This window comes from Habropoda laboriosa, unplaced genomic scaffold (assembly GCF_001263275.1).
Source record: "Habropoda laboriosa isolate 0110345459 unplaced genomic scaffold, ASM126327v1 scaffold734, whole genome shotgun sequence".
Classification (NCBI taxonomy): Eukaryota; Metazoa; Arthropoda; class Insecta; order Hymenoptera; family Apidae; genus Habropoda; species Habropoda laboriosa.
Window position 1 is genome coordinate 60,407 of NW_017100875.1, and position 12,291 is coordinate 72,697.

At 35.6% G+C, this 12,291-nt stretch overlaps 1 protein-coding gene across 1 annotated transcript in view; it reads right to left on the reverse strand.

Annotated features, from left to right (window-relative positions):
* LOC108577461 (potassium voltage-gated channel protein Shaw-like) overlaps positions 1–241 on the reverse strand; it is a 35,590-nt gene extending 35,349 nt beyond the window's left edge. The window contains exon 1 of the mRNA XM_017940614.1: positions 1–241. This exon is cut by the window's left edge and continues 44 nt beyond it. Within this exon, the coding sequence (XP_017796103.1) occupies positions 1–241 (241 nt within the window).
* Positions 242–12,291: the final 12,050 nt, after the last annotated feature.

Genomic DNA, 12,291 nt, shown 5'->3' on the forward strand with positions numbered 1-12,291 from the left:
CGTCCGTCGGATAATGAAGCTTTCCAGTGCGATAGTAGTTCAACACCTGGGCGAAAACACCCGGGTGGCGGTCGTAAAAGTATTCGTTTAGAACCGGGTCGTAATTAACCAGAGCTTCCGTTAAACGTGACAGCCTGGTCGCTGGTATTTTCTTCAGCGTCGACTTGTACGTCTCGTGGCGGACACCGCCGACATTCAAGATCACCCGGTCGTTCCATCTGCCGTCATCCAGCTTCCTCATCCTCTCGGATTCCCCTGGATCGCATGATAGAGAGAACAGTTCCGAAGATAAAGGAAGTTTCCGCAACGGTTTTGCTCTCGGTCACCGAAAAGATAAGCACTGTAAAACAAAAATAGGTTGCTCCGATAAAAATGAATGGACGAGCAATTTTCTCTCCCTTCTTCTTATACAGGGTGTTCCCTGTTTTTCCTAACTGGAGACGGGTGAATGTCTGAGAAGAGACTGAAGAGGCCAAAGTAGTTTGGTACGATGGGGGACATAATGTGGTATAAATAGTCTTTTTCTTTTCAGCGGATGAAGTGGTGGGGGAGACTTTGAGGTCAAGTTTATTTTTTAAATAGAACGCTATTTCTCTATTCTCAATATTATAGTGTTTGTTGAGACGAGTTGAACGAGACGGCGCACGAAATTATTTCGTTTTATGAAAAACTGTGAAATCTGTCGGATTTGTGGAACAGGGGCGACAAATTTTTCATGATTTTGCAAGTTTCCACGAAACGGAATAATTTAGTGTGACACCTCGTTGAATTCGTCTCGACAAACGCTGTAATACGAAGAACAGAAATATACAGCGTTCTATTTAAAAAAACTTAATTTGACCTTCATATCTCACACACTACTCCAACTGCGAAAAAAATATTTATACCAAATTGTGTCCCTTATTATACCAAACAATTTTTGTAAGAACATTTTTTCGATAACTTTACCTCCTTTTGAAATATTCCACTGTGTTCTGTTTAAAAATAAAGACACCCGGTATGTATGTTTATGGAGTCGTGTTGATTTAAATGTTTTCGTAGTTCGTTTTTAATGTTATACATTTATGTAGATGAAAGTTTTGTACCGCTACGTATCTTGAGATAAGTGAGAGATTGGTTTAATGTAAGTTTAAAAAGGAAGCTACTTTTATTTCGATTTGATAAATCATATTTTACGTGGGAAAGAGACTGAGGTGTTCTGTTGCAATCTTTTGTTCGCGAGTGTATAGAACTTATAGAATAGGTCTGAATTTATACTCTTGTGGATTAATATTATTAACTTTTACAATTTTTGTTCTAATTTTATTTCTTCATTTTTAATGTTACTCGTCGTAACAAGTGGTAGTGTTTTGGATAACGTTGAGAAAGGGTTGTTTGAGGAAGTATTAAATTAAGGAAGCAAAGATAGGGTAAAGAAAAGCAACGAAATAAACTTCCGATGAAATTTCTTAAACAACATTTGGAATGTTCAGGCAGATGAATTTATCCAGAAGAAGAATCCAAGGTAGAGTTCAATTTAATATAAATACACGTGATTTATGAGGTTTGTTCTTTCATAAGGAGAAATTTTTTCTTTTTTTTAGTAAAGTATTTCCATTGAAGTTTTTCTTTCTTTTTAATTAACTGAGTAAATGAGTAATTAGGAGGAAAATTTAAAAAAATGAAGATTCTGCTTTCACTTATAATTATCATCAAAATTCTTCAGTATATATAGATTTTATGTACGTTCTTATAATTGTTATTAAATTTAAGTCATACTGCCTTGAAACTAGAATGTAAACCATGTTTTGGACCATATGTACAGTTTATTTACTAAATAGTTTTAAGTTCGATCTTTAAATTCCACGATTTGTAGGAAACAGAAGAAAATAAAATAAATCTTTTAGATCAGATTAATTCAATTAAATTGTTAACAATGCACAAAAACACTTGTTTTTGCATCTAATTCTGATATGTATAATACATGTACAAAAGCTTCCAGAAAAATGATGTTTACATTTGATCTCCGTTCCTGAGGTCATTCTTATATAGAATTTCGTTAATTTTGGATCACGTTTTCTGCAAAACCGTAAGCTTTCAGAAGTTCAGTTATAGCAACGAATAACATTCATATTCAACGCTGTATGTTATTCATACTTAGCCTTGGGAGAACGTATTCATTTCTTTCTTCAGAAAGGATTTTATATGAAAAATTATCATCGGAGATGAAAAGTGGATTTATTACGATGACCATGTGCTCAAGAAATCGTATGTAGGTGAATCCTGGCGTACCTAACCTAACGTCAGTCGGAAGAAACGACCTCGTTTGCATTTGGAGGGACACGAGAATATAGTTTAAGACTTGTTACGAGAAAACGAGGAACTGAGAAAAAAAGACCATTTACTGGATGAAGATGGCCTATCCTGTTATTCCGTGATAGGCTGCATCGACCAATAACATCAGCTTCTAAAGCTAGAAAGGTATAGTCGGTGGAAGAAAAAATAGGCGAGGTCTTAAATTAAAGCATCAACTTCTTTACGGAAATTAGGTCAATTTAATGCAAAATTAAGTCACAAATTCGGTTTTTCTCTGTTGCTAAATGTACCATTTGGACTGAAATTTCTTCGTATCCTTAAATATCTAATTAAATTTAAACCGTCGTATCTCTGTTTCTAATTGACATAGCGATAAAAGTTAAACGGTATTTTTCTCGACAGTTGACGGTGAGTCCAATGCACTACTCAAATAATTCGTAAGGTGAACAGGCGTGGATATAAATCGAATTATGCTTTTTGCAGTGGAGCGTGGACGTTGAATTTTTCGTGGTAACGCTCCATCGCAGAAAACATATTGGCCGTTCAAAATAAGAATAACCTCGTTTCACGCACGGAACGTGTCTAAGGCAGGGCTAGAATCACTAGAACGTCCAAACCCCCCACTTAACCGCCTACTCTCTGTCTATGCGCAGAACGGACGAAAATCGGTCCGAGAGCGAGGTTATTCTTATTTTGAACGAAGTGTAGTTCGCTTTGGGAGTAATTTTAGGGGTACGTTGGATTTATATTCAAATAACGAGTATTTCTTGCACCGACTATACCCTCTTGCGCGGCTTATTCACCAGATTTGGCCCCTTTGGATTATCGCGCGCTTCGGTCTATGCAATCCGTATTATCATTACAATAACTTTCTGAAGTGGAAGATACAAGGAAATGTGGTGAAAACTTCTTTGCGTCAAAGCGACAATATGTACCTTTATCGTGACGGCATCCATTAACCCTTGTGTAGGCAACCGGGTGCCCATTTCTATATTTCATCCTCTGCACGGTTTTATCACGTAGCACATTGTATTGTTTCATTGTATTCTACATTATTGCAGGTTTTGCACTCCATGTTCAAACTTTTGCAAATTAAATTCACCCTTTTGCGAATCAAATTCACCCTTTTATTTATATTTTGTTCCAACCTCAACTCACAGTTTCAAAGAAATTACTATATTTCCCGTAAATTGCAGGAATTTCAGTTAAGTTAAATGTCGATATAACTGAGGCCTGTCTGAAGACTAGCCATTTAGTGAAAAATGAAAATTGCTCTGATTTTACTCTACTGTATAAGAAAAAGAAGTAATGTTGAGTTTACATATAACGATTGGTACTGCAACACATTTTCAAAGTTATTAATTTGCCTTTGTGATAATTTTAGTGGGTGATTTATTTTCATTCGATTAAGACGTTTAATTGTGAATTCCATATGTAATGAATTACTATTAATTACTATTAAATAAGTATTTCATGTACATCTTTGTATTATAACAATAAAATTTTGAATTTCTTGACAATAAATTTACAGTTGATTTTACTTTTATTACGAAAGCTTGAGATAACAATTTTGTAGAAAAACTTGATTTGCAAAAGGGTGAATTTGATTGGTAAAAAGTTGAATTTCAAGTGCAACACATATACAAACAGCTAATTTCATATTGTATTAGGTCTATGCAAAAATTCTCATCGTATTTTTTTGAAGAATGTTTATTTATTTTTTATTATATTTACATGTTTTAGGTAATGCCTATCGATTAATACAATCACTTATAAACTTACAAACTCTAATTGTCATATCAATAAATTCATGCATATAAATATTGCATATTTCAAATCATTTGAAAATTAATAAATAAACAGGTATTTATAGATTAATAAGGGTAAATTCCATTAAACCTATTTTTCTGGGTAGACGATTTTTACATTTTTGCGAATTACTTTTAAAATTTACAAAATATAAATTACAAATAATTATTTATAACATAAAGAAAATTATTTTTTATTCTTATTTTCAAATGTCAGAAGAATACTATTATAGATAACAATATAATATTAATACTATATTCTGCATATAATACCAACGGTGAAAATTTCAGTGCCTTTTACAAACGATGAAAATTTTTGCATATAGACCCGACTAGAAATTTCAGTTAGGCAGATATTAGGTGCGCATTAGGCTAGCCTAATTTGCCTGTTAGGCCCGCATGCGGTATGTAACACGGAATATTCACGACCGCCTAATTGGGAAAGCCGAGTTAGGGACGCATTAGGCTTTCCCAATGAGGCCAACCGCATTAGGCCCATATTAGAATAGCTTTATTAGGCTGTCATTGGGAGACATTAATGAAATCTCACGAGGAATACCTTATCAAGACACTGTATGGATTAAATTGTAAAAACTTTTATCTTGTTGAAAGCTCTCACGCAAGCGTACGTCCGACACTGAGATGCCTGTAAATATTCCTACATATAAGTTTGAGAGCCCCACTCCACCTAATTTAGGTGTGCGCTCGGCCACGCATGGCAACTGTTAGGAATGCTCAACCTAAGCGTACGCAAGGCCACGCCCATTTGGGCCACGTATAGCAACTGTTAGGAATGCTCAACCTAAGCGTACGCAAGGCCACGCCCATTTGGGCCACGTATAGCAACTGTTAGGAATGCTCAACCTAAGCGTACGCAAGGCCACGCCCATTTGGGCCACGTATAGCAACTGTTAGGAATGCTCAACCTAAGCGTACGCAAGGCCACGCCCATTTGGGCCACGTATAGCAACTGTTAGGAATGCTCAACCTAAGCGTACGCAAGGCCACGCCCATTTGGGCCACGTATGGCAACTGTTAGGAATGCCCAACCTAAACGTGCGCTCGGCCACGCCCATTTGGGCCACATATGGCAACTGTTAGGAATGCTCAACCTAAGCGTACGCAAGGCCACGCCCATTTGGGCCACGTATGGCAACTGTTAGGAATGCCCAACCTAAGCGTGCGCTCGGCCACCCCCATTTGGGCCACGTATGGCAAGTGTTAGAAATGCCTAACTTAGGCGTGCGCTCGGCCACGCCCATTTGGGCCACGTATGGCAACTGTTAGGAATGCCCAACTTAGGCGTGCGCTCAGCCATCCTCATTTGGGCCACGTATGGCAACTGTTAGGAATGCCCAACTTAGGCATGCAGCATTCTTTCCGAATTAGGACCAAATGCGGTAACGATTAGGCTTGCAGCATTTAGGTGTGCCTAATCGTTTCGGCATTAGGCCCACATTCGTCTTTAGGCATGCCTAACTGAAATTCTAGTCGGGGACCTAATACATTATGTCACAATTCCACTCTTCCTTTTGGTTTCTCATTAAAAACTCGTTTCATGGCGTTCAATTACATCCATCGAAGCTACCACCTACGCAAAGCTATTATTTCACAAAGATTCAACAAATCCCACAGGAATTTCCTTTTCTACTTCACACGTTGTGCAAACACTATATAGTACATTACACGAAATCCACGTACGCACACGTGCATTATCCACGTGAATGAAGATGGAACGTCTGCAGTGGTTCTCTTATTTTATACTTGGTAGCGAGTCTTAGGTAAATATTTTCATATCGGTGTGTAAGCCCACGGACGACGTTGCGAAAGCAATCAATAGGTACTTTGCGTTATTAAATTTACGACGGGCAGGGTTGAAGGTTTACGAATGCAGCGTCACACAATTACGCTTGCCATAGCCACTGATTACTCGACAACTAGTTTTCTATAATCCACGCGAAAGGAGGAGGACCGAGGCGAGTATTACAACACCCTTGGGAAGGATCGGCCGCGAGGGAAAATTGATTGGAAAATAGGTTGGAAATAAGAACCGTTCCGTGGGGAAATATAAGCCACCGCCGACTGTGCAATTTAAACGAAACCGCGTTCATTGAAACATAAAATCGTTATATCCCTTTAATGATTGTTTGGAGATTCCGAACGGATTTTGGACTTTAACTGTCATTCTGTCTTTTCCTTTTTATTCTCTCCCTCTCTCTTTCGGTGAATAATAGGTGTTTTCTTTTTTAATCTTTCATTGTAACTTGAGCTGGAAAGAATTGACAATTTATACGTTGATTGATAATTAGGTGATTTTCATTGAGTATTACTTGAGATATACACTGCAGTTCGTGATTATTAGGATACCCGTTGTGTTCGTGTAGAGAGTATTGTGTGATGTAAATTACATTTCTTCGGTAAAGTTAGTGTGTCCTTGTTATACTTCTGGATTATGGAATAAATATCTTTTTTAGGATCTTAAAGATTTTGTAATGACTTTTGTGTGTCAAATAATTTTGTGTTGAACTTGTAGTGACAAAGAGGCTTGCTTGACATTCAGCAAGTAGATTTTAGTAGATTTCAGTAGACATCTGTAGAATTCGATAGATTTTACTGGAATTCAGTAGACTTCAATAAATTATAGTAAAATTTAGTAAATTTGGTAGATTTCCGAAGTTTTCAAAATATTTCAATAGATATTAATAGAATACAGTAGATTTTAATAGAATTTAGCAGATTTCAGTAGATTTTAGTAGATATTATTAGAATTTGGTAGATTTCAACAGACTTCAGTAGAAATCAGTAGAATTCAGTAAATTTTAGTAAAATTCTGTAGATTTCAGTAGGCTTTGGTAAAATTCAGTAGAATTGAGTAGATTTCCGTAGGTTTCGAAAGATTTCAATAGATAGTAGAAAGATGAAAGGGTGTCTTCAATAATAAAGAAAATTTGGACCATGAAAAAAGTTAATTAGGGTTAGATACTTTGAAAAATATATTAATTGTCAAGTACAATATTAATGTAAGCTATGGTCAGTTTTATAAAGAAATTTTAAATAACGAAGAATTATTGAAGGCGATTTCTTCTTGAAATGAATACCTACATATGTGTAACCATTATTTAAGTATTAAGCAATCATTATATTTAGTAACAAAATTGTAAAGAGTTTGATATGTTTATTTTTTCTAATTCGTTAAATATAATAATTAAATTAAAATGTAATTTTATTTCATTACAGTTACGAAATATATCCCCTTTTTTTTTCTTTAATAAAAATATACCGAATTTACCTTGAGAAACTTTCGTTAGTTTACGTATATAACTACTAAACCAATAGTCACGTTCTTTGTAATTTTCGTCACACCGTTTTATAACAGTAGCCATCAAACAAAAGGTCGTCTATCCGTCAAAGTGCAATAAACAGTTCAACGTAAACCACAAAGTACGTTCCAGAAATTACGTGTGTACACGATAGTGTCGCTAATGCTTCTAACAGAGAGATAATATAATGAGAAAGTATTTAAAAAGAAGATAAAATTTTACCTGATACTGAAGAAATAATCAATTATACTTGGTGGAAGAGCTATAGCGCGGTCGTAAATCACGACGTTAAGTGAAAACATCAATTGATCTAGCCCCGCGCGCAGGGCCGTACGTATCTTACAGAAGCCCCTCGAATCTCAAGTCAAACGCGCCGAGCGAAAATTGTGAATCATTGGACAGTCGGCTGAATCAGTACAGATCTTTGAATCAGTATACCTTTTCTTGTTTTTATCATTTAGGATCTTGACACTTTTTTTTTTTTTTAGAAAATATTTCACTTTTAAATTAATATTTCTAAATCTAAAATTTTCTAAACCGTATGCTATATAAAATTTGTTAAGTACACCTGAGTCTCTTTTTGTACGGTATTTTTTTGCACGATTAGCCTTTACACGATTTTTTAACACGTTCTACTTACTTGAACTTACTGTACGAATATTTCAAATCCATCCTGAAGAATATTCACATTGATTGACACATTAACTCTTCTTTTCTATATTTCTCGAATAAAATATTTTCATTGAATGCATCTATGTGTTTTAAATTGCTCTTTGCTTTGCTGCAAATCCATTTTTATGGATCCACATCCACCGTGTAAAAAGACACTCAAGTTTTCTACACTGTAATTGAAGAATCGGTGCCGAATTGTCTTCATACGGGCCTGAAAGAGGCTCGAGCTTCTTATCTCACCCTAACTGATGTTACGGCGATCGGATTTCATGTTTTCTCACGCCTGTGTGATTTTACGACCAAGCCACGGCTCTTCCGCCAATTATACTCAAAGTTTGAATCTATACGTATCATTATAGATCTTTCTAAATTGTTTTACACATACACGTAATAATTTCAAAGATCAAATTACTATTGAAGATTTTATTCAATATTTAATGAAGAAAATTTCAATAAGACTGTTTAGAAAGTAGCACAGTTTTATTTCAAAAATACAGATCAAATTAAAATCACAAATTTAGAATCTTTTATTTTTCCACGAAAATAGTATATTTTACTGCACAGATACGTGACCTCGAACATGCCTTCTCAATTATAGTCTCCGCCGATATACACATAGCGTGGACCTTGAAAAAGTCGGGTGGCAAAACACACTCGTTTCGGGTGTCAGAACAGCCATTCAGGCGTTGAAGGAGATAAAGAGTTTGAACTGTCGTTCGGTACAATATTAGGTCTGTGCAAAAGTTCCCATCGTGTATTCCTGGAGAATGTGTATTTATTTTTTGAAAAAAAAATATCAATACTATATACTTACTGCCGTGAAAATTTATAAAAGAAAAGTACCATTGATTTACAAACGATGGAATCTTTTGCATAAATCTAATACAATGTCAATGTGCAATCGATTTTGCCATTTCAATTGTTAGAAAAGTCCAAAAAGCGAAGGCTTGAGTGGGCCATGTGCAGTCTTCTGCTGCGTTTCCCCCTCCTAGGGATAGTTTTGCCTCAAGGCTAAGAAAGGCCATATTGGCAAGGGGGTCCTCTTGACTAGGTTTTTCAGGAAGGACAGAATTGTATCAGCACTCGTGCAGTATAGTTCAAAATACAAGGATTCACCCTGTTTAACCGCCCACGTTTAGTCTTATTCAACCGCTCGCCACCGTTATCCTGACCGTTTTTACCTTACACAATGTACTCTGAAAAGTGAAAATTCTTTCAAATATTCCAAATATTAAACACAATCTTTTCGGTTTTTTAAACGGAACCCTAAAACTGCAGAACGCATACGCCCCTGCGTGGCGCTGTATCAAACGGTGTCGCCACACGCCGCGTTAATTTACGAGCACCCGAATTTTTCAAGCACCGTGTTATATATCTGCGGCGACTATACTTTTGTTCTTAATCAATCATTCCAGCCGTCAATTAGAAACACGTTATTTTTATACATCGATCATCGACTATAAACTTAATACAGACTTATTATTACAAAAAGCGTACTTCTTGAAAAAACAAATAAAATGAATTTTCTTACCAATTATATTCTACGCTTGCTAGTCATATTTGCCGAATCCAGGAAGTAGGTAATGTAACTTGAAACTTATTTAAAAATCTTGGAAATTATCCAATGAATATTAATATCCACTTCACATTTCGAATTCACAAATGAACCACCGATGGAAAGAACATCGATGAACCGTCCTGGTCGAAGAACATCAGATTCTCGGAGAGGAATAACCGACGGCGCGTACATACGTAGTTTCCAGTTCTATAAATTCGACTCTGTTTATTTGCGTGCCCACCACGAACGTTCAGTTATACATACTATGTATCGAATCCACGAATCGACGAAATCTTCGCCCCCGGCAAATGAGCTGGAGAGTGTACGCTTTTTTTTTTTGTCAAAAGTCGTTGGTCGTTCATTTGCATTAAAATTAATTGAGAATTATTGAAAGAATTTTTCACTCTGGCATAGCACGAGTATCATTTGATTTAACTTAACGTATAATGAATGCAGAAATTGATTCATATCGTGCATACATTTAGTTCAATGTATTAATTTCCATCGTTAAATTCAATGTGAATTTATTTCAAATAAACAGAGAAGTTACATTTTTAACAGGTTATAAACGCGTTCTCATTATGTCTCTTTAATTTATCGCTGAGGAAAGATATTACTTTTTGTAATTTCGTACTGGACTTATCTACTTTTAAATACTTTCTTTTCTTTTTTTCTTCCAAAAAGTCTAATGTTCCATTGGGTGTTTTGCTGAAGAGACAATATCACGTGACAGCTTGAAAACACGGTTTCAGGAAAATTTCAGTTGAACTTTGTGATGGCAATTTTTTGGTTTCATCCAAGAGCTTTCATAACTTCTTTTATTTATCAAATTTGGAGAAGCTTTTTACAAGCATACTTTGAAAGCGTAAAAGATATAAATATGTGAAAAATAAATTTCATGTCTTCTACTATGCAAATGAGAACCTCCCTTTGAGTTTAAAATAACGAATTAAATTTCTTGCTAAATTAAATTAGCAACACTGATTCAGTTTGTAAGAATTAAGAATTATATAGAATAACGCCTGTGCTTTTACTGAACTCTCGGAAATTTTCTTAGATGAAAAATACGAATGAAATTCTCACCATTTGTGAAAACATCTGCCCATTGACGTTGCATTTATTGCAATAAGTATTGTTTAATTTGCTTTCATTATTATAAAATATCGCAGGGTCGTTCTTCTCTACCACTTGTACAACGTAATCTGTCGGCCATTTGGTTTTGTTTTGAGAATCACTACTCTCCCCGTGTCTTGACCTGCTCTGTATTGGCAGGTTTCAGGAGGTTTGCTGGACGGCAGGGGCATTTTTAATTGTTAATATCTAAAAGTTGTGAAGCCTCAAACGCAATTTTTTTTATTCTTCAGTTTCTTTTTATTTCAGCTTGTAGAATAACTCTTTAAATTTTCTACCAATTATTATCAAACACCCTATACATAGGCTTCTATTTTTTAAAATAAAATATTTTATGAAACTCCTTTTAGAACTGAATTTTTTTCCAAATAGTTCAGAACTGTAATAATTCTCATGACAACAATTAAAAATACAACTTAAAATTTCCTTCCAACATGTGTGTAAGAGCGTATACTATTACTCTGGATCAAACTATTCGCTGTCCGAGGGTTAAGTTCATCATAAAACCGAGTTCCCATACTGGCAGCGTGAGAAACGACTGCTTCCGACTCCATCTCAGCTGACACTGTAATCATTGGAGATTATAGCATTGCACAATGAACGATGATGTTATTGTGATTCCAGAGTTACAACTCTATTAACACTTTGCCTACTCACCATGGGCAATGTATACAGTGCCTAGGCCGCGCGATGGCAAGCCTCCCCACCCTCGCACGGGGGTTCCGCGGTGGGGAAACCTAGACGTAAACTGGACGTCCCAGGGAAGTAGCAAGGCCTTCTAGAAATGGGGCGCAATGGGGTCCGTACCCAAAAATGTATACCAAAATCAAGCATATCTAGGAAACGAGTTACAAATTGCGCTAACACTGTTTACTTGACATTTCAAATAAATCACGCGTGAAAAATTAATATGTAAACTTTAATAAATGTGATGATATTTTTTGCACATATTTGTGCAAACAGTTACTTATAAATTATATACACGTTCTACAAACAATTTTCTGCATTCGACATTACTTTCAAAGTCAAAATCCTCTTGAGTAAAATGGAAAAAAGAATTATTCATAGGAATAACATTTTCATGAATATACAGGGTGGGGCAAAAATTTTATCCACCTGGGATATTTTTATTATTTGTATGATAAACTTGTATGATATGGAGGGCATAATGTGATGCAAATACCTTTTACGTGGGTGGAGGGGTAGAGAAGATTTTAAGGAAATCTCTAGTTTTTTAAATGGGATGCTATTTTTTTTTTGTCGCTATGTGACAGCAGCGGTTATGGCGATTATAGGATGTTATCATTAAAGGTCATTCGAGATCAATGAAGATCACCAAACAATTATTGTTACTTTCGGATATATCTTATCGTTACTTTTTTTTGCCCTGCCCTCTATACAGGGTGAGTCATAACTTGTCCACCCCGAATAACTTCTAAAATGTGTAATCTTTAAAAAAAATGTTTTATATAGAAATTGTACTGTATCGAGAGAAACTATTTGCTTA